The sequence below is a fragment of the Styela clava genome, chromosome 1 (genome assembly GCF_964204865.1).
Source record: "Styela clava chromosome 1, kaStyClav1.hap1.2, whole genome shotgun sequence".
In the NCBI taxonomy this organism is placed as follows: Eukaryota; Metazoa; Chordata; class Ascidiacea; order Stolidobranchia; family Styelidae; genus Styela; species Styela clava.
The window spans coordinates 22,307,648-22,335,091 of NC_135250.1; the positions used below are offsets into that span (position 1 = coordinate 22,307,648).

At 35.2% G+C, this 27,444-nt stretch overlaps 4 protein-coding genes across 6 annotated transcripts; 3 read left to right on the plus strand and 1 right to left on the minus strand.

Moving 5' to 3' along the window:
• Window positions 1–286: 286 nt before the first annotated feature.
• On the plus strand, window positions 287–4,328 carry LOC120325525 (chymotrypsin B-like). Its single transcript, XM_078117645.1, has 10 exons — window positions 287–461; window positions 908–1,108; window positions 1,560–1,697; window positions 1,926–2,078; window positions 2,210–2,373; window positions 2,456–2,553; window positions 2,855–2,994; window positions 3,268–3,396; window positions 3,783–3,928; window positions 4,134–4,328. Exons 3-10 carry the CDS (start codon window positions 1,610–1,612, stop codon window positions 4,296–4,298), a joined length of 1,083 nt encoding a protein of 360 aa, XP_077973771.1. The 5' UTR covers window positions 287–461; window positions 908–1,108; window positions 1,560–1,609; the 3' UTR covers window positions 4,299–4,328.
• Window positions 4,329–6,202: 1,874 nt separating this feature from the next.
• LOC120337992 (retinoschisin-like) lies at window positions 6,203–12,313 on the plus strand. Its single transcript, XM_078111911.1, has 5 exons — window positions 6,203–6,518; window positions 6,851–6,895; window positions 9,482–9,640; window positions 11,182–11,348; window positions 11,425–12,313. The coding sequence occupies exons 1-5, from the start codon at window positions 6,266–6,268 to the stop codon at window positions 11,578–11,580; spliced, it is 780 nt and encodes a 259-aa protein (XP_077968037.1). The 5' UTR covers window positions 6,203–6,265; the 3' UTR covers window positions 11,581–12,313.
• A 37-nt stretch (window positions 12,314–12,350) lies between these two features.
• LOC120337924 (glucose dehydrogenase [FAD, quinone]-like) lies at window positions 12,351–19,316 on the minus strand. The gene is made up of 13 exons (XM_078111885.1): window positions 19,193–19,316; window positions 18,911–18,971; window positions 17,243–17,387; window positions 16,645–16,918; window positions 16,383–16,503; window positions 15,826–16,051; window positions 15,321–15,425; window positions 15,085–15,209; window positions 14,534–14,609; window positions 13,962–14,109; window positions 13,189–13,299; window positions 12,707–12,823; window positions 12,351–12,510 (listed from the first exon to the last, which is right to left on the minus strand). The coding sequence occupies exons 1-12, from the start codon at window positions 19,296–19,298 to the stop codon at window positions 12,795–12,797; spliced, it is 1,527 nt and encodes a 508-aa protein (XP_077968011.1). The 5' UTR covers window positions 19,299–19,316; the 3' UTR covers window positions 12,351–12,510; window positions 12,707–12,794.
• A 2,120-nt stretch (window positions 19,317–21,436) lies between these two features.
• On the plus strand, window positions 21,437–27,442 carry LOC144422110 (uncharacterized). Of its 3 annotated transcripts, none has more exons than XR_013475152.1 (7): window positions 21,437–21,685; window positions 22,472–22,660; window positions 22,858–22,918; window positions 23,854–24,065; window positions 24,389–24,433; window positions 24,882–25,040; window positions 27,427–27,442. XR_013475152.1 is itself a non-coding variant. In XM_078111936.1 (3 exons), exons 1-3 carry the CDS (start codon window positions 21,447–21,449, stop codon window positions 22,859–22,861), a joined length of 432 nt encoding a protein of 143 aa, XP_077968062.1. In that variant the 5' UTR covers window positions 21,437–21,446; the 3' UTR covers window positions 22,862–23,194. The 3 variants fall into 3 exon arrangements, 1 of the variants encoding a protein (XP_077968062.1); XR_013475151.1 differs by lacking the exon at window positions 27,427–27,442 and adding an exon at window positions 25,398–25,519; XM_078111936.1 differs by lacking the exons at window positions 23,854–24,065; window positions 24,389–24,433; window positions 24,882–25,040; window positions 27,427–27,442 and having other exon boundaries at window positions 22,858–23,194.
• The last annotated feature ends 2 nt before the right edge of the window (window positions 27,443–27,444 follow it).

Sequence of the window (27,444 nt, forward strand, 5' to 3'; positions counted from 1 at the left end):
TGTTGGTTATTGCTTTTGCATAATCCTGGCAAAGCGTACTATTATTACAACATTAAATTTTCTGCAGCGTACGCTTCAATGTGTTGTCAAAAGATAAGAATGTATAGAAATAGATGTTTATATGTATTTAGGTTTCAAGCATGTGTGTATTCCCATAGCGTGCAGACTTTCCTAACCAATATACCAAGCATTGTGAATAAATAGCGTTTATCGAATTGTCACACTCTAAAACTTGCATAATTTACTCGAGTTGATTTATTTATGTCACTATATTAAGCTTGAAGAATAGTACGTTTTCTCTGTATATAAGTCGCCGTATTAGAGAATTGTTTCATACTTTCATCAAACGTAGATGTGTTCGGTTGTATCAAGCAATATAGCCATGTTCGCGCCTATCGTTATTCTCCTCATAAGCTAACTGGGCTGTGGACTGGGAGCTGCACCTAGAAGCACAAGAATCGGTAAGTCCTAACATTCATGTCTGTCGATTCTAAAGTAATACACCATGTGATTTATGTACCTACTTTTGAACTGCTGGTGCAGGTTAGTATATATACTCGTTTTCATAGTAAATTTTTAACCAAAATACTTGCCTTTGTGACTCACGCCTTACAACAGTCAGAGGCTGGTATCTCTGAGACACATGATGCTATAAACCCTGGAAATTATTCAATATTCTTAAATATATAAAATCCGGGGCAGTAATTATTTGAATAATAGCAACAAGATGGCTCAACCAAATTGGGATATTTGCTTCTGGTTACTCGTTATAGTCAGGTATGGTATTACACAACCAGTGCAATCGTTCAAACGCATGTAAGTGACATTAATACCCTGCATAAAATAGCTACATCAAAATATTTATATATATATTATCCTGTAGGTTCAAAATTTCTTTTATATTTAGTTACGTTAACTGCAGCCTCTGGAAGAATAACTAGTCCTGGATATCCGAATGGATATGGTGACAATAGCGACGAAAGCTGGCGATTGAGGGTGGAAGGAGCAGAATCGTACACGATCACTTTCGAAGTTGTTGATTTGGACAAGTCTGGTTGCTATGATTACCTGGTTTTGTACGACGACTCAAATTACCTTGCTCCGGGAGGTAATATGAACTAAACATGACCGTAAATGAACATTTTTGTTTGGACTACCAAAATTTTAGTTTTTAAACATAATTTTCAGAATATAATGAACGGCCTTCAAACTAAATACAGGGGGGCTTATTTCAACAACTCGTTTTAGTCTTCGCAATTGAAAACCATACCACGGCTTCGGGAGATTCACATGTTTCCCTTTTTAAACGAAAGCAACTGATAAGGCATTGATATGCTAGGAAACCTTAGATTGGTATTATTCTCAAATTAGTTAACGCAATATTACGTACAATGGGAAACATTGTTTTAATAGCGTAAGCCAGTCTAATCGTGCCGATTCGTTTTCCTGGGTAGAGCCTATAATTATGTACGTGTCTATATTCAAACGAAAATTTGCTTATATTTTTAATAAAATAACAAGAATCTCATGAATTAGACATTTTATAATTTTTCTTCCAGTTACCATATGCGAAAAACCACCTACGCCATACATAACGGATTCTGGCAAAATGACTATTACGTTCAACACAGCCGGTAGTTGGACTGCTGGAGAAAGAGGAAACGGATTTTCACTTGTTTATCAGGCGAATGGCCCAGGTATAACGGAAATATTTGTTGAAAACTTACACACGCGACAGTTAAAATATGCGTTTGTGTAATCGATTTTATTCTCAAATGGATTTTTATATAACCCGCCACTTTATCGCATACAATTTCTTCTTTCTTGAATATATATTTAAGAAATTTAAACAAAGTAGCTTCCTATACAGAATAGGTAGCCTAACATGAAATAGTACTGCAACTTTACATTATCACGCAATGCAGGTATTATTCCCGGGACAACAGCTGCACCAGGACCTTCAACAACAACAGGAAACATTATTGTCGTCACAACCGAAGGCTCGGCCTCAACTACTAAGGGCACAGAGACAACTGCTGGAGTGCAGACAACATATCCACCCAGTGGAAATTTTCCACGTAAAAATTTTATGTGGTTGTTCATATTATTAACTATTATTTTTAAAATAACCAGTTCGTAAAATTTCGACGAAGAATATGCAATCACCTTGTATTAATACAAAATTATTCATACTTTGACATTTTATCAGCTGGAACACAAGATGATAGCCAATGCGGTGTGCCGGCATTTTCACCACAAATCACAGGCTTCGATTACGTGGCACAGGGGGCTGCAGTTTCCGAGTCGAGATCTGTTCCATCACCTCGAGTTGTCAACGGAGAAGAAGCAATTCCACATAGTTGGCCGTGGCAGGTAATCTTGAAATTTTAAATAACTAAGAGAATTGTGAAGCAGTAGCAATTGATGGAACATAATATTCCCTATTGTTAAACAGGCTTCACTGCAGGGATCGCAAGGATCGGCTTATTGTGGCGGTACGTTAGTTCAATCACAGTGGGTAGTAACGGCAGCTCATTGCGCAGCATTGGTTTTGTAAGTTAATATTTCATTTGAAAATAAAGTTATGCATCCATCTCACTTGTTTTGTCGACTCGTAATCAAATGGCATAACTGTTGCCATAACATTAATTCAGAAAAAAATTGCTTGTTTCATATAGCTGAATTAATAAAAAGCACAATATACGTGGTCCGAATCAGGCGAATTCAAGCGAGCGTTAAATTGTATCTTCATAACTATGAGGCCATGAGCAAATATACCATTTAGCATTTAGGAATTCCCATAAGCTAGAAAGTAATTTTTATATCAGGGAAATTTGTTTTACTCCGTTGACAGCATCGGAACTTACGCTAGCGATCAAGTGTTGCTGGGAGCACACGACAAAAGATCTGCAGAAGCATCTGCTCAACTCATTGACATTGTTGCAAAATATGTTCATCCACAGTACGACAATCCTGATCGTAGCCATGACGTAGGTTGGTATTTGAAATATGTTGAATATATATATACGTAACAGCTATATGTAGTGCGTTAATTTCTAGTCACGCAATAGGTCAGTCAAGAAATGCAATTAACTTGTGACTGGATGCTTTATTTTTTCCACATTCTTAACATTTCGGGTTAGATTACTTACTTTAAAAGCGTAACTCCAACATATAGGTCCAACGCGCTATTCGCAATGCAGGCCAGCGCACACATACTTATTAATAATTATCATTGTCTATAAATCCAAGCGCATTATCATTCAGCTTTGGTAAAACTGAAGACACCTGCTGTATTGAATGAATACGTTTCTCTTGCTTGTGAAGCTCATGCAGGATGGTCGTTTCTTGCCGGTATGCAGTGTGTTGTTACTGGCTGGGGAGTTACGAAGGAAGGTAATATGGTAATATAATAATCAAATATAGAATAAAGTTTAGTGTGATTCTTATTTAAATTTGTGTCAAAAATGTTTTCATGTTATGCATTATGAATGTTTTCATAACTGTTGATTTTTTGGCATAACAAGAATTTTTGATTCGTTAGCAGACGCCTAATTTGGGAAAGTTGTATTATATATATATATATATATATATATTGAAAAGCTTATTTCAATGATGTCTATACGTTAAGATGTATTCAAAAACTTTGATACAGACTAATTTGGGTATTTTCAGATTTGAATTTTTACGTTATTATCAAGACATTCTTTAAACATTAATCAAAGACTAAGGTGTCATTCCTCAAAGCCATATTTAATCAAATTTGGATATGAACATTCCAGGTGGAAATATTGGTACCGGCATTTTGCAACAAGCTCCATTACCACTCATGAGTGACACAGATTGTTACACCCTTTATCAGGAAGCGAATCTTGACACAACATCTGACATGCAATGCGCTGGAGGACAAGGAAAGGGGGCCTGTAATGTAAGTTACTTCATCCAGCGAAAGGCTAAATAAATAAGGTAGTTAGTGACTAATACTAACTAGGAAATTGAAGCTGACCGCGGACCATTCGTATTTGCTTCATTGTGTACATATATTAGTTGGCTGTATGTATGTATATTTTTGTCAGTATTTGTCAGTTCGTGAAAACATGTTTGTTTGAAATCTTCGTTTGTCTATATTCCAGGGTGACAGTGGCGGACCACTGAATTGCTATGTAAACAACAGATGGTACCACATGGGCATCGTTAGCTTCGGTGAAGCAAACTGTGACACGGACATCGCTTCAGTTTTTGCCAAAGTGGCAGAGTTGCGAAGTTTCATCGACAGCACGATTGCGCAACATTCCTGAATGAAGTGTAAATCCTAACGTAATGTCGATCTCAACAAAAATATGATCTATTGCTGAAATATTTAGTGTTTTATTTCTTGGTTGGTTTGGCATAGAAAAGGTACTTGTTTCGAGTCATTGTATTGTACTTGTTTGTAATAACAAGACGGCAATACTCAAATAGAAGGGCACTAAGATCGGTATCAGTACGGCAACGCCAGAAAGTATCGAATTTGCCGAAAAGATCGGCTGGCAAGAAAACGACAGTTAAAAAATTTTCTTCACTTTAGGCGCAATCTCTAGGCAATTATACACTTGGTTATTATCGTTTTATGTTGTCTACTGCCTTCTTGTTGTCTCGTCTATAATCTCCTTTCCTGACTGGCAAGGTGTACTTCTACCATGGAGGAGGCGATCGAAAGTCAGTTTAATGCCAGAAGCCACGAAAAACAAAACAAATACCAACGTCGAAGACCCGCGAGTTGCAAAGAATTCTGCATCTGTTACAATAAAAGCAACAGCGTAGCGACATTTGTGTCCAATTGAATTCTGGAAGATTTGGGTGATAAAAGTGTATTAGAAATAAAATTAGAATTATTTGTTTGGGAAATTATATACCAATGTGAATAAATGTGGCCGGCATACAAAGAGACTGATTAGAGACAAGGTGTCACTATACAGTTGAGGTGGCCATTCTAGTGAAAACAGTCCTGGTCCAACGAGGATATTCATGCACGTTTATTATAGATTTTAACAATGGAAACAATCGCAATAAATACAAGATATATCGTTTCACATATTTTATTATCCAAGTAAAATGATTGAACATTAGAATGTGTCTCATTAAGAATAGCAGATGCATCGATAACATTTGAACACTCAACATTACGAACTCTTTTGAAGGTTTAAGGAAAATCGTCGTTATGCGAGATGAACAAAAATTCAGCCATATGACGTTTTTATAATTTGGTTTCGCTAGTGAGGAACAATTGAAATATATTTGTAAGAAAAACACAAAATAAATGTGAAGAAATTGATAAGAAAATATGTTGTTTGACTTTTTTTGTGAAAATGCGTGAGTCATTGGTAGGTGTCGTTACGAGATTGTTATTGCCCACCACGATTCTTCGCGTCCGTAATCTTTAATTTTGTTTATCTTTATTTAGACTAAAACAGTGTTTCCCAACCCCGAGGCACGGATTAGATTACATGAATAAACGATTCCTTTGGTTGACTTATGTTCGCTGAATGATTTAACCGCAAATTGCCGAGGTGAAACTATTATCGTAGATAACTGCACGATCTGAGAATATTCAGAGACATGACGAATAATTCCCCAAAATTTTGTTATTCCTGATCAAAAATACTACATTGAAATAATCGGCGATCTACAGGAGTTCAATACTGAAAGTGGTCATGCGATACTGAATCAACAGCTAGGCTTCAAAAAGATTAGCAATTCAGGTAATTTACGCTTAGTCATACTGTTGATGGCTGCAGCCTGCAGGTCATTGTGAATGTAAATTGGTAAGACGAATGTAAATGAGCTTCTAAAGCTGTTGAGAAAACTTTTCCCAACCGTGTAGAAGTACCATTGCATCTGGTGTATTTTTACAAATATTATTCAGTTTTTAGTATTATTATATTCAATACGTAATTATCGATAATTCAAACTGTGTGTGTGCGAGTTGAAGTGCGAAGGATCCTTAACGATTGAGACAAACAGAAACAATGGAAACAATGTTTTTATGCGTAGTGTGGGAGGAACAATGTAATCCTAATAGGCATACCGTGAAATTTATCGAAAAGGTTGGGAATCACTGTGTTATTACGGCATCGATGCGTAATAAGGTTTTACCGTGTACTCATGACATTTTTCTGACATTAATATTTTAAAATATATTTATTGTTCCAATGCTAGATTAAGCGATTTAGTTGATATCAATTTCGGTATTATTAGTTCAATTTGCTTCAGTAATTATTCCAATATGGCGAAGTTCATGGTTGTATTACTATCTCTCACTTCAGTGGGTATGCTCGCCTCCTGTGACATACCGAATGTTTTCGAGTTTTGCACTGCTCTCATGTCTGACAGTCAGAAATCTTGCAATACGGCGACATGTCAAGGAAGGCCAGGCAAGAGAGGCCCAGTTGGCCCTCGAGGAAACAAAGGTGTAAAAGGTAACACTGGCGCAACAGGGACATCGGAAGCACTTGAAGCAAGAGTAAGACAATTAGAAGGTAAAAGTCGTATTTATCTTGAAGTACTTTTGAATTAAGAAAATTTTGGTAACTTTGTTTCTATGTAGCTGTGTTTAGTAAAAGAATTTACCAAATTTTTAATAATTATTGAAATAATACCAAACTGCATTTGTTAGACACCTATTAAAATTGTATTATCTGAATTGCCATGTGTAGAAGTGAGATACAAAACAAAATTGAACCGGTTTCTACACAAAAAAACAGAACAACCCATTTTTGCTTATTTTTTCTGAATATTGTAAATAAACGTTATTAAAAATGATTTATTCGAATTAGTCTTTTTTATTGCAACTATATGCTCTGTTTAACAGATACAATTATCATAATGAAGAAAGTATTCACACCGAATCAGAAACGTAAGAATTTATATATTTATTCTAGCTAATTTAAGGGTATAATATATTACCCAGTGATTCCCAAAGTGGGCGATATCGCCCCCCAGTGGGCGAAAACGATACAGAGGGGGCGAAAAAGTCTTAGGGGGCGATAGGGGGGCGATTTTGCGAAACCTGTTTTATGTTCGGCGCACTTAATTCTGTACTCTGTGTGCATTCGCAGGCTTGAATCACGTGGGCGATTATCACACGCGAAAGGATTTCTGGTCTCGTCTTCGCAGTAAGGCAAGGTAGTTTGCGTATCTCAGTGGTCGGCAAAATACGGCCGGAATAAAATAATCTGGCCCGGGACGATTCACTGAATGAACCTTTCCCTGACCTTTGACCGCGGAAAATTCTTCCCATACTTTACCATTTTAAAATTTTCGGTGCTTATTTTAAGAGTGGTTTCGCGAGTTGTTGCCTGTGAAATGGGGTATTTGTTTCAAACTATCATTCTAATACACACCATTTAACAATCTGTTTTTTAAAAGTACCGATAAAGAATTTTAGCCTAGTCTATCACAGCTATTTCTACACTAATTTTTGATTGCTGTATTTAAACTGAAACTCATAGTAAGACAAAGTATTCATTGACTTATTTGATTTATATTCAATTTCCGAAAAACAACTAAAAACTAACGAATATAATTCAAAAACGCGAAAATGAGGTAATGTTCACGACCACGCCTGAAAATCTGTCTGAGTGAGAGTGTCTGAGCGGATGCGAAAGGGGGCATTGTTACGTATTTTGCATCTTGCTGATTGGCCAATGTCACGAAGTAAACAAGGAAGTCTATGCCCGGGGAAATATCCAAACGGCGGTTTTGACGATGAATTTTTTTTTATTCATAATCTACGCTCGAGGAGTAAATTACATTTTTTTACGTAACAGAATAAATCGCGAGACACGTTTATACCGAATTATACTATATCCTAACAATTTAGTGAACAGCCACTCGTTTAACGAGCCTACAATTTAATTATAATTAGACAAATGGAAACACGCAGAAAAGTTGATGCTGAGTGCAGGGGTTCAATAGCGCAGTAAATATTCGAATATATTGCAAAGCAATAAGGAAATAAAATTCATATTCTATTCGAGAGATTGATCACTGCATAATTTTTGTAAGAATGTATCTTCTTAAAGAAAATATTTATCAAAATTTCACAAATCATGCTGAAATATTCACTTCGATGTTTGGAAGTACGTATTTGTGCAAACCATTATTTTCGAAAATGAACATTACAAAGAACAAGCAAAGAAGTGGGTTTGGTGATGCCCATTTAGAAAATGTTTCAATCTTGGCGTCGTAAAGCTATCCAGCGTGATGCAGCAACAAGACAGTGTCACATTAAATGTCATTGTAATATTTTTTTAATAAGACGACTGAGTTGAGTTCACGAATTGTCGCAGTTTTTGCGCGCTGTTCCGTTTTTAACTTTCGAAAAATATATGCGATCCGCAAAATACTAGCAACCCTGAATTTGTCCTGCGAGCGACATAAAATTTGCCGACCCCTGGGCCGTAGCCGATAGTCAGTCACGTCTTCTTCCACATCCGAGTCTATGAATCAAAAACAAATGGCTGGTTAATTATGAACTGGTGATCGGACTGAAGGCCGTGATAGGATGAGGAATCGGGAATGAATTTTTCCGAAGTTTTTTGGTGCAGGTCATCAGGCTGTACGAATGAATGAGATGTACGAAAATCATTATTATAAGTTTGGGAAAATCAACTTTGGTTTTATTATTTTAATGTGAAATGGGGTGGATTTAGGAAGTGAAATGCTATAAGACAAGAGTACACGGCGATTTTTGAGGAAGTGGAACCTTGGATTTCCGACCTATTATATGGTAAAAAGGGGGGTTTTCAGCCCGGCTACTATTGCTATTAAAACAACGAAATCACCTTTCCATCAGTAAACGGGGTAATTTTAGATATAATAAAAAAAACTCGCTGAAGAACACCAAGCTCATTTATCTCATTAAAAAACACTATAAACTATAATTTGTCTTCTTATTTGGTCTGTAATATATTCGTTTCTGACTTTATATTTTTTTGTAGTACAGGGGGGCGATGAAGTTGTATAAACTACTTTAGGGGGGCGATGGTCAAAAAAGTTTGGGAAGCACTGTATTACACTACTTATAATATATTACACTATAACACTATATTATTAAAAACGACTATACTAAGTCGTGAGAAAAACGTGATAGACAAAGATGGCTGTCGGCATTCACAAATTGGTTTAATGATAGGCATAAAAATCGATGTCAATATTTTGAAAGAATATCTTCTATAAATATGTTTTTGTGACGACCACTTACAAGTTCCAAAAACAACTCTAATGTGATAATCTGAATTTTCTTTCAAATTTCTAAAAAAAAAATTTATCAAAGCATTTCTTTTAAAATCCAAATTTTCGAGATGCAAAATTTGTTGAGATGCAAAAATGTTTAAAATAAAAACTGAGATTGATCACATCAAATTACTGACAATCGGAGTATTAATACAAATTCCTAAATGGTCTAATAATCGAGTAATACATCAAATGTTTCTCACAGTCGAATTTTGCGCAATGGGCATGAAGTCCAGAGACATTGCGGATGCAGATATTTCAACCTCTTCCGATTGGGAAAGTTTTCATCATGGACAATATGGAAGATTAGATGAACAGCCTGCATCAAACCCAACTTCCTATGGAGCATGGATTTCTCGAAAACGTGAGTTTTAAAGTTTCTGAGTGAAATGCGATTATTATCGTGTCTTGATATTGCCAGATTATGCACTTCGTGGGTATCGATGCAGCATTTTTATGACAGAAGAGAGCAATGCTCAAATATATGGGACACGAAAACCAAAACGAAGTAGCCTAGTACTGGTATTAAATCTTTTTGATACGACTCCGTCTGACCACCAGATGGCTACGATTTCTAACGCGGAACCGCCACAAATGCAATTTTTAATTTTGATGAGGTCATCACACAAAATCCAAATTGACAAGCAAATCCGATAGAGCTCACAGAAATTTTGCAAATAAATAAAAGTAACTGCCTTCATGCGATAACAACAGTCTCTAACCACTGCAATGTCAGTGCAATTAGTCTAGCTAGTAGTTGAAGAGAAAAGCGATTTTTTTCACGAAACGAATACTAAAAACAACAACAACATAACGAGAATATCGGTCAGAGACCGAAAACTTATCGATCGAAAGTTAGGGGATCCCCCAAAACAGAAACTGCGGTTTCGATTCGAAAAATTCTGCAAACCCGAACTGGATTGTTTTGATTAGTTTTCAGCCAATATCAGAAATGTAGGAAACAATACTACTCGAGGAAATACTTTTATGAAGAATTCTGCAAATCCGAACTGGATTGTTTCGATTAGTTTCCAGCCAATAGCCTATTTCTGTATTTACTAATCCTATAGTTTGTGTCAAATACAACGGCGCTAACCCAGGTTGCGACGGCTATTCAAACACAGCCTAGCGATATTTTGGTGAGGAATTCTGCAACCCCGAACCTGATTTAGGGATATGGACATTGCTTAAACTTTAAGGAGTAATTATAAGTAACGAGATACGATCTCGCGGCGTGTATCCTTCGCTCTGACTCAATAGTGTGGAAAATTTCTCGAAGGAAACTTGCGCATCGCGACGACGTCAAAGTTACAAGAGAGATATGGACAAGGCTCAAAGATTAATCACGAGATACGATCTAGCGGTGTGTATCCTTCGCTCTGACTCACTAGCGTGAAAACTTGCGCATCTGATACGCACACACACATTCAGCGCGTCTCGAAAATCTCTCGATTTGTGAAAATCCAGATATCTTCATCACTAATTAATTAATAACTCGCTAATTATACGACATAATTCATCCAAAATCAATAGGCTTCTGGTCCGAGATATGATGAATGCACATGCAAAATTTGGAGCAGATTCAACCACGCCTTCGTGAGATATCGCGTGCATCTAACAGACACACAGACAGACATACATACAGACATACAGACAAATACCTATCAATATACTTACCGATCTTAAGATCGATAAGTAATAACAAAACGATATATAGGTCCATATTGTGTCCAATAATATAAAAATATTAAATAAAATATATACCAATATATTTTCGGGATGGTTTATAATACTTGAAATGTAAAAGAAAATCTCGCATCAATTTATACCAATTGTCAAATGATGTTTTTCTTTTTCGAACGCTAGATTGAAATTTTAGTTTTTCTTTGAACTCTTTTGTTTCAGCTCAAATCGGAGACTGGATTCAAATCGATTTAAAAATTCCTAAAGCAGTGTCTGGAGTTGTAACACAAGGTAGGCCTAGTTATGATCAATGGGTGACTTCGTATAAAATCAAGTGCGGAAATTCTACAAACAGTTTCCAAATCATCATGGAAAATAATCAAGAGAAGGTAGGCACATTTTGTTGTAGGTTCAATTTAAACATCTAATTCTGTATTTAAGATTGTATTTAATATACTTTACCAGGTATTTCCGGGAAATAATGACCGAAATACTAAAGTCACAAATATATTTCCCAATCCAGTGGTTTGCCGCTACGTGCGACTCTATCCACAGCGTTGGCACGGACATTTGAGCATGAGAATGGAAATACTTCGTGGAGAATGCTACGATTTCTACTGAGAAATCATTCAAGATTTTGAGTTGAATTTGATATTCAAATTAAAAAAAGTGTAAATTTTCGTTGTTAGAATTTTGTTGTTTCAATACTCTATGGCCAACTTTTGATCTTATTTTGACTTGTTGTGATGTCATGGGTACTGCTAGATAACCACTAAACTAGACTGAAATGTCATAAACTTTTAAACCGTGAAGGAAAAAACTTAAAAACACAGCACAATACGAGACAATCGCAGCGGACTTGGGAGAAATAGAGAACCATGCGGACAGGAAGAAGCCCAAGGCAATTATGACATCATAACACCAAATCTAGTTACGGTTGACAACCGACGAATCGATGAGATTCAATAAAAATGTCTCATAAAACGCTAATTCTTCTGATAATTCCTATTAGAAATAAGATGACACGCAAAGTTTCTTGATTATAGACGCTTGCCATGAATGTTAACCATTTAAACCAGGGGTCGACAATTACTTCTTAATCGCGAATAGGAAAGGGATTTCAAACTTTCGTGACCCAAACCTTCCGTTGGTTACTGGATGCAACAAAATTCACTGGTTTATGCTTCTTTAAACTTCATAGAATAAACTATGATATAATTTATCATACAACCGATCTATTTGAATAAAACAACTTCACTTAACCGATCATAATTGCTTCCATCTCTTCAAACGGCTTTTTACAACTATTGACATTTGGTGCGTTTTGTTATACTGCACTGAGCAACAGAACCAATTGTCGTTTGCATCATATTATTTATTATACGTTTCCATCCATGGAAAAATGCATTTTATTCATTTATGTTCCAATCTTGTTTTATCATTTCTGATGCCTTCCGTCCAATCATGTAACAAGGAGCTTGTGTGTTAGATGACGTCACATGGGGCATGACTGATGCATCGACGACTCTTAGGCCCTCAACATGCCGGACCCTTCAAAACGAAATAAAGAGGTAAATAATGCGGACCGCTCCAACAAAAATACTAAACCATGTAGTAAATAAGGATTCTTTGTTTATTGGATTGATATAAAATTGTATAGAGACATATACAAGTTCAGTTATGATAACTTTGTCATATAGTTTGATTGTAAATAACCAATATATATCAAAAGAAATGATTGACCTACCTAAGTCTTTCGTCAACAACTGCCATTTCATCATCTTCTTGTCCTATTTTAGCAGTACAACATGCGTGTGCTCCAAACCCAAAACTTTTCACGTAACATCGATAAAATTCATCGGGCCTTGAAAATAAATTTTTGTTAGGGTAGTGGTTTAGTGTCAGTAGATTTATTAATTGTTTGAAACATGGCACATGAATAACTAATTGTTAAATTCAGTTTTTCATTCATTCAGTAGTTATTTTATAAAGAAAGTATGATGAACTTGGATTCAATATTTAATTGCAGTTTGCTGTCACGCTAATGTTTAAATTGTTCATCCATCCAATGCAAAACCAAGACGGTTTTTGCTTTTTACTGAATCGTCTTCTATAAAATTTTGTCATGCTTTACTCGCTGTTGCATAGATGTAAGTGGATGGATACTTCACAAAACCCTAAAAATTTTCAACAGCAGCAGGCGCAGATATTACGTGGGAGAAATATTACCTGGGAGGGTTAGTGTAGAGCGATCCATTGCATACTTCAGGTGCAACATCATCCTAAATCCAATTTCTTTCATTGTTTTTGTCATTTCGAACTCTTCAAGCTTTCTAAATCCTAAAAAAGGATTTCTACGTTGGAACACCAGAAAGGCAAGATTTTATGCGTTTATTGCATGTATGCAAGAGATCCTAACTACTTCCTTTCTTGTTTCGCGCAATTTTGACTTGCAGGAAAATTTGCTCGTGATTGAGCGTGCCAAATTGTTGTTGCCAGACCCGAAAAATTCTTTTTATACTATACCATTGCAAAATTTTTGGTGCTTATTTTAAGAGCGGTTTCGCGGGTTGGGTTTCCTCCTTTCTTTTTTTTTTATCTGTGTTTAGCCTGCGATTAAATTGATTACTGCAATTAAATTAAAACTCCTACGAAAACGAAATGATCATTGAGTTCCTTATTCATACATAAATTTCCGAAACAAAACTAAAAAATAACCAATGGCATGCAAAAAACATAATATGATAAAATGTTTACAACCATGCCTGAAAATATCTGAATGAATGACAAAAGTTTTTCAGTATAGACTGGGGGATGCGATACGGCCTAATACATTTAGAGCCTCAACCTTAATTAATCCGACACAGCAAGTTGGGGAATAGTATTTCACGCCATTGCCATCTACTGGGTAGTACGTACAGTATGAATATTATATTTGAAGAATAGTTTCATTATTTCAAATGGATAGATATATGAATGTATTGGTCTCGGAATAGATTTACCTTCTATGTGCATCTTTATATCATCTTCTTCCGACAGATAATTTGGATCAATAATAGGCTGATCTGAAGGATTCGTCGACTTTAATCGAATTTCACCTTTTGATTTGGGATGCTGAACTCCTATTATCGAATAGGTATAAAACGTATGCTAAAAATAAAAGCAGTTGCAATATTAGATAAAATGTTATGGTTGAACGGTGGTACTTCATACTTCGTGGAAGCACATATATATTCCTGAAATGCCAGATTCCTCCCTTTCTTCATGTTCGTAGTACAATCTTGATATAAGTCCTTTACTGTACAAATTTCACATTTTGTCAATATCTCTCGTTTCATTGAATCAAATACAGTACATGAAGATCAATAATGAGTCATAAAACTGAAAGCAGGTTTGTACCATTTGCATCTAATATCGTCAACATTATAAATTTATAAACTTGATATTGGACTTTAAAATATTGTATTTGGCTGATTTCAATTCTTTTCAATAAAGACAAAAAGAGCAGTTCGAAGCATTGAAATTGAGAAATTGAAATCTGAAAAGCTCCCATATATAATAATGAATTTCTTACGTTTTCTTTAAACTTGAAAACCAAAGATAATTTTCCTGAGGCAAAAAGTACTTGAATACTAGGAAATGGCCGTTTTCTTAAAAAAAAAGGATGTTTATTTTACATATCAAAAGTTTTTATTTGTTTAATTTTGACAGATTGGCCCAAACGAAGCTCAACAAAAAACGCATCCATGTTTTAGCCTTTGCGCACAATAAACACATAAAAGCATTTTTTGTAAGTTATCGTATCCGCCATAGTTTATACATTGTGAATTGTTTTGTTCGTTAATTAATTTGAGTTTTTTGATCGGAAAACTTAGTAATGTATTAGGAAAGGGTTTCAAAATTTTGTATCTTGAATGCAAAATTATTCTGAGTTCTCTTATTAAAGAGTTATTCATGATCCAAATTATTATAGGCCTATTGACTAGTTTAAATTTTTTCAGCAACACAAATGCTGCGCAAAATATATAGAAATGGTAGCAATATTTGAATACATTTACAAAGCACATAGTTTTAAAAAATTCTTTTCAAGTTGCTTTGTAAAATATTTTGCTACAATTTGCTTACTTGCTGCTTAGAGTTACGTTAGTTCCAAAATATTTAGTCTTATGATGAAGAACTATACTGCCACCCACGACTGCTGAGTTGTGTCCGGTACCGTCCATGACGTAGTCCGTGATAGATTCCGGTGTCTAAACATTGGTCTCAATTTAATTTGCGATATGTGACATTGCTCCTCTCCCACAGATATCTAAACTGTAGTTATCAATTCCACAATATCTGCGAAATACTGCTTAACTTACCATATCTGTTGCAATCCGGCTGTCGTTTGTGGCGTGATAGACGAAGTGCCCAAAATGATCCTGAAAATTAGCTCCCACGCCTGGCATATCCCTCACAACTTCTATCTGGAAGGCAAAAACACTGCAGTCTGACATTGAAATGTGTGTCATGGTTTACGATTTTAAGGTATGTTTTACCAAAGTCTTGTGTTTACTTTTTAAAAAAATAGTCAAATATTCGTAGTGAAATATTTGTAGATATTTTAGAGCTTAAGAATCTTTCGATATATAATCTATTGACACAACACGAATCTCCCACATGATTCTTTTACTCAGATATAAAAGATCAAGGTATCAGCGCTATTCTAAAAACGGCTTGAAGCTTAGAAAACTAAGTCAATAAAAACAAGTAAAAGTTTTTCGCTTAATTTTTTGAACAATTTTTCACGAATATTGAAAACTATAGATAATACATGTATTACATTTTAATTCTTTTTCCGCAAATGTTATGAAAGTAAGAGTCTACCTCCATCTCTTCAAGGTGATTTTTCGGGCCGATCCCCGACAACATCAATATTTGTGGAGTTCTCAGTGCACCAGCTGATAAAATTATTTCTTTTCTGGCCCTAACGTTGCTTATTTTTCCATTTTTTATGAAACTTACGCCTGTAGCTTTTTGTTTACCGCTTTTTCCAGTAACAAAGTGAATCTTGCTTACAAGTGCCTTTGTTACAATGTGCAAACTTCTTTGTCTATAAGAAATATATTCGGATTTTATACTCTGTGGCAATAATTTGCAAAATAAACACAAGCTTCAAGTTTTTAGTCCAAATCAATTTGCATTCAAATATTTAAAGAAGTAAAATAATTAGATACCTGAAAAATACAAGTTTGTATCGAAATTGTGCGAGCAGATGCAGATTGAAAACTTGAAAGGGGTATTCACTCGTTACGGAATTTCGAATCGCGTTGGGTAAAATAAGCTAATCGAGTGAAATGAAATATTGGATACGTAAGGTATTTAAACGTAACTCAATGTGTCGTAACTCGATGTATATTTTTTATAGGATCTACACGTTTTACCGTTCTTTATATCCCGATCGCAAAAACGCGTCTGAGGACGATTGTCTTAGTCCCTTGTATCTGGTGCAAATAAGTGAAGATATACCATCAATTTCATCAACATAGTCAACTTCCTTTATACCTTTGTATATGAAAAAACGTAAATACATTTCCGAATTTTCCAACATCAAACTAGCTAACTTTATACATATTATTTAAAGATTAAATTCTAATTAGATACAGCTACTCATCTGTCTGTTTCATTTTTTCAATACGTCCTCACCGATTTCTTTTGCCGCCGTCTTCAATTTTGCAGTAAAGAGACTTTCGTAAGAAATTCTGATATTTAGTAAACCTCCTCTTCCGACTTTTTCTGATATTTTGTCATCGACGGCGTTTTCATTTTTCCTAAAAAAAGGCTCCACATCTTTCCAACTCCATCCCTTTGCTCCATGATCTTCCCAAGAATCATAATCATGTGAACTTCCTCTCAAGTAACACATGGCATTAATTGATGTTGATCCACCGAGAATTTTTCCTCCGCAATATTTTGAATTCTAACAAAAGACATACACTTCAGACATACATTTCAGTTATAAGCGCCTTTCAACTTACTACGTTTTGCATGCCGAACTGGAAATATTGATATTACGGTACTTTCAAAAACCTGCGGAATCCTATCCCGGTGCAAAGTGTAAAACACATAAAAAGAAGCATTTAAAGGGGGTAGTTGTTATTTTGTCTCTTTTTTGCATACGAACTTTCAGTGTGCCGGCAGGTGTGTGTACATCATATACTTCGGAATTACCCCGCAGTGGAAGCTTACACAGAGCCTTGTTATGATTGGAGGGTTAAAAACAAAATGTATCTAATTTGATTACCTTTCCTATTTCAAGCAACGAATATTTTTGTTTGGCCATGTCGTAGTTCCAATTATAAGGAGATTGTTGCAACATGCCATATGTCATCGCACTGGGAACTAAAGGATTGTTGTAATCTGAGTCACCCGCTTCCAATAACAACACTCTGAACACAATAAAGACCATTGATGAACAGAAAGTTATCTAGAACAACAATCATGGATTCCGTTTTACTCCGTATTCATATTAGATTCTATAGTAGAGCAGGTTAAAAAAATTGGAACAAGATATTATGGTACATATAGTATATACCAGGGTGGTCCAAACCCAGGCCCGCGGGCCACTTTTGGCCCGCAGCTTCATTTCTGTGCCGCGCGTCGCATTCGCAGAGTAATCATTTTTGTGTTGTTTCGTCATAAAATTAACCAGAAAAATCTTATGACATCTTGTTACAGCAATAATGTCACTGAAATTGACTAGTGTTATGGCTAGCTGAGGCAACTGACGAAGTTGAATGATGGGCTTGGCAGTCTAAATTGTTATCTGGCTTTATATCGTTTTGGTCAGGAATATATGCTAACAATTTTGGCATCATAGAAAACTTAAAATCGAATACGGATTCCATTAGCCTAGGTTGGCGCTATGCCTGATAACTAAATATTAATGTTATGGCCGAACAATATTAGGCCTTAACATTATGGTCTTACAATTCGTGCCTGGTGTTTTTATCAACCAGCCTAAATAGTATTACAAAAAATGTTGCCTATATATCAGAAAGTTTATTAATTACCATTCTGTACCTCACATTGTGTAATCAATCAATCTGTAGTTATATATAAGTCATTTCGTAAACATGAGTTTGAGAATGAAAACTGACGAATTCAAACAAATTTTTAACTGGATGTGGGAGGAAAAATATCACAATTCTTTCTTGATATGTCTGCAAGTTGTGTCGGTGAAAAAAACAATTGAATTTTAAACGGCATTTTAGAATCTTGTGAGCAATGAGAATTTTCCAAAGTTAGGATTTTGCATTGAAAATCTATCGATGTTCGAAAGCACTTACATATGCGAAAGCATTTTTTTCCGTAATGAAGAGTTTGAAGATCATGCAATATAAGTAGGAGACTTTTGCAGGTTTTAGTTAATTTTTGTGGTGGTTTTTGCATGGGTTAGCTCTATAAATTCAATGTGTTTGCGCAATAAAAGTGTTTGTATTGTATTGCACTGTTTAGCTATTCTTAGTACTATTGTGGCCCGCGAACAAAGCAAAAATAATTTTGTGGCCCGTGGAGCCGACAACCTTAGACCACCCTGGAATATATACATTGTAAACATATGTATTGTACAGAGACACATCATCTTTGTTAGTTTTTGGTCCATGGTACATTTTTTTGTACGTGTAACAGAAGGACAGAGAATATTAATTAACCGAACTCACATATTTAAAAAAATATATAAATGAGGCAAAATTTTGCGAGTATGCAGAACATACCGTTTTCATTTCACTCGTTTATTATTACATCTATATTCATAAATTGTTAGGAAATGTTGGATGCAAAAGCTCATTGAAAATATGCAATAAGTTGGGTAAAATATGGTAACTGATGGTTGTTTCTTGAAATATTTTTTCCACAGTAATAAAACATTTAAGTTTCTTCCAATTCTCAATCATAATACAATGCTCACGTCATCCCAGTTTTGTCTGAGAGTCCTCTCGCAACCACAGCTCCAGATGCACCTGCCCCAACTACAAAAAAAGAAGAAAATTCATTGGTTTCCAAGATGACTGAGTTATGCATGTAGTACTGTGTCTCTATAAAAATTTTTGCAACTGACAAAGAGTTATTGAAGTCGTATACACGAATACTTGAGTAATGATAATAATACTAATCCTCAAGTCGCACCATATATTACTTTCGTGCCTGAACAAACGCTTTTTGTGCTTCAGATAAATCAATGATCACTCACCAACAATAAAATCGTATTCTTCCGATACATCGTTCGTTATCATCGGGTCGTACGACTTCCGTGCTAGTAGAGTCAATAGCAGAGCGACTAATGTTGACTTGATCATTTTCAATAATTTGCCTAATTTTGCATAACTTTAGCGAAAAAAATTAAACAAAATATTTTTACACGTTTATGATACAACTGTCAGTATCACAAATAGAGAAACGAAATTGTGCATTTTGGTGATTATGCCAATAATGTTAATCATTCTATCATCTGTTTATCCCAATAAATTCGAAAATGAAATACATATCCAACATTTAATGATGCCAGACTTATAATGCGAGGATGATGTAGGAAGAATGTAGACAAGTATAGTGATTCTAGAGTCTTGCTGCACTTCTACCGTTCTAGCATTTAATTTATGCGCGCCTGGACTTCATCGCTATAGCATGTCTTTTTCTAACTTTTGTCGAGCATCGTCATGCACTCCTGATCAAATACACAAACATATTGCATTGCGCTACAACCTGTTATTTAGCGCTTAATTATATGCCTCGGGGTTTGATGCCTCTAAAACATCTCATCGGATAAGAATGGAATGAAAACACGCGACACTAAAGTTGCAAGTTACAAATTTCGTCATAGTCAAACCAATTATTTTTTGTAGATAAAAAATGATCTCCCAAGAATATATTTCGTTTAAGCCCACATTATATATATAGTTGTAATAATATTGATGTAATGGAGCAACTACTATATATGACAAATGTTTTTGAAGTTAACACAGGCTGTGGCTATTGTTCAAAGGATGGCATCCAATTAATTTTCTGCTTTGGATTCCCATAGTTCATGGATGATTTTCCATTCTACATAGTATTTCACGGTTCCCATTTATTTTCGAATACTATTTACCGTAAACAGCAATCTATTGAATTTTCTACTAACCCACATTATATTTTGCACACTAGCGCTATCCATTTTGGGTGAAGCAATAGAAAGTGAGTCACCATGTTTAAAGATTCTGATCGTGAATTGTCGAGTGCAAAGTGCGCGAAGTAGTATAATACCAAGCAGAAAAGTCGATAAAATGATGCGAAATATTCGCCATAAACAGCCACATATCCCGTTCATTGTAAGGATAATTAGTTGCTTCAAAACCAAATACATACACAAATTTATAGTCTTTGTAATCCCCCAGGCAAAACAGACATAAACATGGAATAAAGTAAACTAAATGCACGTGTGTAAACGATACTAACGATTAACTGTTGAAAAAAAGCATCGGAATTTATGGATTACTAGATTATTATATTGAAATTCACAAACTGATATAGGCTGACAATCTTGTATTCGGATACACTTCATGAACACAAAATAGTTTGAAATCATTATCCATCTCTATTTATTGGACACGTAATGGACCTAAGGATCGTTTTGATATTTTTTTTTAATTTTGTTTTTGTTGTTGATCTTTTCTTTGTACCGTTATGGGAAAATCGCTTTTGTTTTTGATCACTGGACCAATTGTTTTTAACCAATTTCACTGGGTAAAGATTGTGTTATTCGCTAGAAGGCTATTACTTTTATTCATTCGTATGAATTCTATGAGACCTGATATTTCATCCAAAATTTCGCTATATTATTTTTATTCATGGGAACACGGTTTTTAGTCAGCGTGATGACTGGCTTTCCGTTTGAATTCTGCAAATTCTTGCTACCCGAAATTCGGACATTTTTTTAACGGTACCGGTACCGTTGCAGTGACTCAGGTCAGTTAGTATTCCAATTCACGTTGAAACTGAATCACGAAGAATGGATCTTTGTCACAGGTCCTTGGAAAGCTACGGCAGTTTACCTCCTAGCATCGTTACCGATACCCTGTGTAGTCGAGTTGTCTATGAGATTTGTCCGTTTAATCGAGTTGTCCGTGTGGTGTAGCCGAGTTTTTCGGATTCCGATATGACTACTGGTAAGTTACGGCATATGATTTTAGGGGAATGGATGATAAAGTATTTAGTTTTGCATTCCGTGTCCACATATTTGAGCATAGCTCTCTTGTATTCATATACATTCATTATATGCACCCAATTTCCTGTACCTTCCCAGTCTTTAGCAGAGCCTGTGCAAATGATACAATAAGTTTTTGCCCTTGAAAATATACGAACAAATTTGAAATAACCGCGAAATAATAATCTTTGTTGCGTCACAATAATTCGTATTGTATGTTAATTTAATGATATTATTTTGAAGCAAGTAGAAACAAGCGATCATGGATGTCAGTTCGGTCCCGTCTCACGAAACTACAGTTGGTGAACTCCAAGAGTTCTTCGTTGTTCAAGAGTATGACAATGCTGGTGGCTGCAAGAGAGGTTTTTATCAGATATTAGATAGATATAACCGACATCACTATTCTGTTACGAGAGAGATTGATTCTGGCAAAACTCCAATCGTGATTCACCTGATAGATAACAAGAATAACAATGTATTGAGAATGGAACCGAGGCTTAGGTAATTGAAAAAAAGGATTTAGTAAATAAATTAAACAATTTTAAAGTGAATAGTTTTACTAGGCATGACATATGCAAAACATGTCTTTAATCATTTTCACCTAATTCAGTTTTTCACTTTTAATCCAGATTTACCGGTATTCCGGAGTACCATGTGATTCAGAAATCAAATCGATTTTTCTAGTCGATCTGAATTCTCGAATACTTATTAATTAGTCATATTATATTTGTTTATTATCACTGATCCTTATAGCAATATACATACGACATTGAACAATGGAATATTACTGCTGGACACGAAATGGGCAGACAGATCGTTTTGATATTATGGTGCTTCAAAATTGCGCACCTAGTGGTTCCGCGTTCGCTACTGTCTAATCATCTATGGTCACTCGAAGTGGAGACGCCTACGATTCCGTACCACAACTATATATATATATTTCCACTTCAGTGTTCCGTACCGGTACTGTAAAAGATCAGATATCCGTACTACTTCGTTTTGACCTTCGGGCCCAAATATTTGGGCATTGCACTCTTGTATTATATCGAATTAAACTTCAAAATGAGAAACGCCAAACCTCCATTTTTTTAATCATCAATGTTGACAAAGTAATTCTTACCTAACTGAAAACTCACTCTTTTGTGAGTTTGATATTTTCGTTGGCCTTTTTGTGACTGAAAATCCCCCTTTTTCCTATTTTTAATGAACTTTCTTATTTTTTTCCTATTTCAATGAACTTTATTTTTCCTTCTCGTAAACTTACGTATTAAATTATATGTGCAATAGGCCGTGCCATGCATTTTGTTGTTGCTTGAAAGACTGCAGTCACAGTATGGAAGTTTCTGCTAACGGTGAGCTACTTGGAGTGATTCGTCATGGGGTGAACTGCTTCCTGCCAAAGCTATCTGTTGAAAAGTTCGGACAAACACTCTTTGTTATCAAGGAACCTGGTTGTCCGTGCTGTTGGATATGCAAGTGCGATGAATTAGTGTTCAACGTCTTTCTTTCGGATAATCCTCAACCTGTAGCATGTATTGTAAAACTGTTTGACACATGCATGTCAGAGATACCTATGTTCAAAGTGATGTTTCATAAACAAGATCTAGATTTGATTTCTAAATTTCTCATCTTTTCTGCTACATTTCTAATAACTATTTTGTTTTTTGAAACAGTTGATACGGGAATATAACCTCTTTCATGATCATGCAGTATCACGTGCTGAAAGAGCAAAGGGTAAGGGTAGCAATGTATGCAAATTTGTATCGAGAGTTTTCTGAAAAGCTGGCTCAGTTGAATATATTGTACTTATGCGCAACTCATCTAATAGTTCGTTGACTGGCAATTAAAATTTTCAATTCATTTCTAACTCGAACTAGATAATTACTATTTTTTTCATATTTTAAAACGTTATGGAGGTGTTTTTCTCGAATTTCACATTTTTGCATCAGTGGCGACGACTTTCTACAAAACCTCCTTATATTAACATAAGTTAAACAAAAGCAAAGAAAACAGACCAGAAATTTGGTGGTGGAACAATAATTAGATTTTAGCAAAATGTTACATTCATTAAAAACGGTTTTCATTTCTTAGTTAAGATTCTAAAACAAAGAGTTCATATTTTAAAACGTTATGGAGGTGTTTTTCTCGAATTTCACATTTTTGCATCAGTGGCGACGACTTTCTACAAAACCTCCTTATATTAACATAAGTTAAACAAAAGCAAAGAAAACAGACCAGAAATTTGGTGGTAGAACAATAATTAGATTTTAGCAAAATGTTACATTCATTAAAAACGGTTTTCATTTCTTATGTAAGATTCTAAAACTCAAGAGTCGTTATTTTGTTTGATCCAATGAATAATAATTCCGTCAAAGAATGAGATCGTAATCCCGAATCAATAGTTGGGTAGTTATATAGAGGAAATTATCGAATTTATCGAAAAAAGTGGGGATCACTGTGTTAAGGCATCGATGCATTATATGGTTTTACCGTGTACCGTGTTTACCGTGACATTTTTTTGATATTGAGATTTATCAAATATATTTATTGTTCCAATGCTAGATTAAGCGATTTATTTGATATCAATTTCGGCAGTAATAGTTTAATATGCTTCATTAAGTATTCCAATATGGCAAAGTTCGTGATTGTGTTAGTATCCCTCACTTCAGTGGGAATGTTCGATTCTTGTGACAAACCCAATGTTTTCGAGTTTTCTACTGCTCTCGTCTCTGACAAACAAAATCTTGCAATACGGCAACATGTCAAGGAAGGCCAGGCAAGAGGGGCCCAGTTGGCTCTCAAGGAAACAAAGGTGTAAAAGTTGACACTGGCGCAACAGGGACATCGGTATCACTTGAAGCAAGAGTAAAACAATTAGAAGGTAAAAGTCATTTGTATCTTGAAGTACTTTTAAATTAAGAAATTTGTTATAACTTTATTTCTATGCAGCTGTGTTTAGTAAAAGAATTTACCAAATTTTTAATATTTATTGAAATAATACCAAACTGCATTTGTTAGACACCTATTAAAATTGTATTATATGAATTGCCATGTGTAGAAGTGAGATACAAAACAAAATTAAACCGGTTTATTCAGAAAAAACAGGAAAACCCATTTTTTTTCTGGTTGTTGTAAATAAACGTTATTAAAAATAATTAACTCGAATTAGTCTTTTTTATTGCACCTATATGCTCTGTTTTACAGATACAATTATCATGATGAAGAAAGTAATCACACCGAATCGGAAACGTAAGAATTTATATATTTATTCTAGCTATTTTAAGGGTACTTATACTATATTATTAAAAACGACTATACTAAGTCGTGAGCAAAATGTGATAGACAAAGATGGCTGCCGGCATTTACAAATTGGTTTAATGATAGGCATAAAAATTGATGTCAATATTTTGAATAGAATATCTTCTATAAATATGTTTTTGCGATGACCACTTACTTACAAGTTCCAAAAACATCTCTAATCAGAAAATCTGAATTTTCTTTAAAATTTCTAAAAAAGCAAATTCATCAAAGCATTTCTTTCAAAATCAAAATTTTCGAGATGCAAAATTTGTTGAAATGCAAAAATGTTTGAAAATGAAAACTGAAATAAATCACATCAAATTACTGACAATCGTAGTATTAATAAAAATTCCGAAATGGTCTGATGATCGCGTAATATATCAAATATTTCTCAAAGTCGAATTTTGCGCAATGGGCATGAAGTCAAGAGACATTGCGGATGCAGATATTTCAACCTCTTCCGATTGGGAAAGTTTTCATCATGGACAATATGGAAGATTAAATGAACAGCCTGCATCAAACCCAACTTCTTATGGAGCATGGATTTCTCGAAAACGTGAGTTTTAAATTTTTCAATAAGTGAGTAAAATGCGATTATTATCCTGTCTTGATATCGCCAGAATATGCAGTCCTAGGCTTACCATAAATCTGAAACAAAAAACCGGGACGGTGCGATTTGGCAAACATTCGGTCGATTGCCAGTCTTAATAATATTGGAACGTCTGCCATGCCATTGCGGGTATATACGGCTGTGAATCTCTACTGATCATTGAATTAGAAAAAACACAAAAAATTAGTTTTCATCATTCATTTAGACCAAAAGTATTAGTCCGCAGATCCGCCTTTCTCAAAAATTCTTGTTTTGATTTTGTCATAAAACTGATAACAAGAGACATCACCATTAAATTTGCAGGTTACGGAGTGGTTTTATACTTTCTTCTGGAATTCTGCACCTGCTTTCGGACCAAAATTTTTTAACAATGGAAAAAATCCTTTCAACAGATGCCGATGTTCCGAAAAACAAAATCAACTCATTTGCTGCAAATTCGAAATGCTAATATTTCTGTTAGAAAAACGTTAAACATCTCTGTCCACTTAATTTCAACCGGCAAAGTAAGTCAAATTGCATTTGAACCATGCTCATATAAATATCTCTTCATCAGTATTCGTCGAAAAGTGCATCGCTATTCAAAACCTGATCAGCTAACCAAACATATCATTTATCAATTTTGCAGACCAAACACTTCAGTCCAGTTTATTTCACTCTTCAAACTTGTCAATATGTGTGGCCTGGCAGCATTGTAGGCTTCATCGTGCAGCTCAATATACGATAGACATTTCTCGTAAAAATCGCAAACATTCTTTTTAAATACAAATTTTTTCCCTGCAAATTTAGCTTCACCTCCGACAGAATATTTGCAACATCTACGGCAGGGGTCGGCAACTTTTTGTCGCCCGCGGGCCAAAATTAAGGGTTGCGAGTCATTGGCTGGCCGCACATATTTTTAGAAAGTTGAAACTGAACGGATGATACTTTTTATATTAAAAACCAAGCAGTGATACATCCATCTCTCGAATAAAATATAGATTTATTTCCTGTCAAAAATGTCAAAACATTCCATTTGAATATTTTCAGCGCCATTGAACCCTTTGCACTTAGCATCAACTTTTCTGCGTTTTGTTGCCATTCGAGCTTGAAGTAAATCATCATTAAATTCAGAGGAGAACAGCGGAGCAATGCACCAACTCTCATTTATTTCTGGCTAAACGTGCAAAATCAGCGAATCCGCTTATCAGACAGCGGACATCAGAAATTCTAACTGTGTATATTTACAAGTTAATGCAAATTTAGCCTCAAAAAAATTTGAAATTAATTCAGAGGTGCAGTCAAAACTTTGGTCATGAAGAGCAGTGTGATAGGTAAATGTCGGCTGCCAACGACACAGAATCATCCGAATTTGTTATCGCAAATTGGACAGTCGAGTCGATGCTCAATGTTTTGTGCTTCCTGCTTTGGATATGATCGTTGACATCTGAACGTCCGCCTTGACTAATAGAAAAACAGATCTGCAATGCGTACAGTGTACATTTGAACCTTTCCTCCTTCAGTTTGCTTCAAATAAGGAAAATCTTTCTTCAACTCATCAGAAAACTTGTACTTTCTTTTTGGCATTTCGACAACTTAACGACATTGCAGTTAACGCCAGAAAACGCATTAAAACATATATATACCAATTGTGACAAAACAATAGAGCGATTTCTCTCTCTGAACTAGCAAAGTGTGTCGCAAAACAGTGGTAAATGGGCTGTCACCGTTAAAAAAAAAATTGTAATAAGGTTGAATTTGAATTTTTTACCCAAGAAAACCGTGCTGACAAACCGGGACATTTGAGTCAACCGGCCGGGACGCCGGGACAGCTTGTCAAAACCGGGACTGTCCCGGCTAAACCGGGACGTATGGTAAGCCTATGCAGTCCATGAGTATCGATGCAGTGTTTTTATGATAGAAGAGATCAATGCTTAAATATATGGGACACAAAAACCAAAATGAAGTAGCCTAGTACGGGTAATAAATCTTTTACAGTACCGGCACCGTGTTTCGCGACTTCGACTGACCACCAGATCGCTACGATTTCCAACGCGGAACCGCCACAAACGCAATTTTTAATTTTGATGGCGTCATCACCCACAGGAATTTTGCAAATAAATAAAAGTAACTGCCTTCATGCGACAACAACAGTCTCTAACCACTGCAATGTCAGTGCAATTGGTCTAGCTAGTAGTTGAAGGGAAAAGCGATTTTTTTCACGAAACGAATACTAAAAACAACAACAACATAATAACAAAACGATATATAATACTTGAAATGTAAAAGAAAATCTCGCATCAATTTATACTAATTGTCGAATCATGTTTTTGTTTTTCGAACGCTGGGTTGAAAGTTATGATCAATGGGTGAC

Coding starts and splice junctions, on each gene's coding strand:
- LOC144422110 (XM_078111936.1), top strand. CDS start 21,447: ATGGATGTCAGTTCGGTCCCGTCTCACGAAACTACAGTTGGTGAACTC. Junction 21,686..22,471: donor AGAATGGAACCGAGGCTTAG/GTAATTGAAAAA, acceptor TATGTGCAATAG/GCCGTGCCATGCATTTTGTT.
- LOC120337992 (XM_078111911.1), top strand. CDS start 6,266: ATGGCGAAGTTCATGGTTGTATTACTATCTCTCACTTCAGTGGGTATG. Junction 6,896..9,481: donor ATTCACACCGAATCAGAAAC/GTAAGAATTTAT, acceptor TGTTTCTCACAG/TCGAATTTTGCGCAATGGGC. Junction 9,641..11,181: donor AGCATGGATTTCTCGAAAAC/GTGAGTTTTAAA, acceptor CTTTTGTTTCAG/CTCAAATCGGAGACTGGATT.
- LOC120325525 (XM_078117645.1), top strand. CDS start 1,610: ATGACTATTACGTTCAACACAGCCGGTAGTTGGACTGCTGGAGAAAGA. Junction 2,079..2,209: donor ACCCAGTGGAAATTTTCCAC/GTAAAAATTTTA, acceptor ACATTTTATCAG/CTGGAACACAAGATGATAGC. Junction 3,397..3,782: donor CTGGGGAGTTACGAAGGAAG/GTAATATGGTAA, acceptor TGAACATTCCAG/GTGGAAATATTGGTACCGGC.
- LOC120337924 (XM_078111885.1), bottom strand. CDS start 19,298: ATGATCAAGTCAACATTAGTCGCTCTGCTATTGACTCTACTAGCACGG. Junction 17,388..18,910: donor TCAGACAAAACTGGGATGAC/GTGAGCATTGTA, acceptor TATTGTGTTCAG/AGTGTTGTTATTGGAAGCGG. Junction 15,210..15,320: donor GCCGGATTGCAACAGATATG/GTAAGTTAAGCA, acceptor ACCAATGTTTAG/ACACCGGAATCTATCACGGA.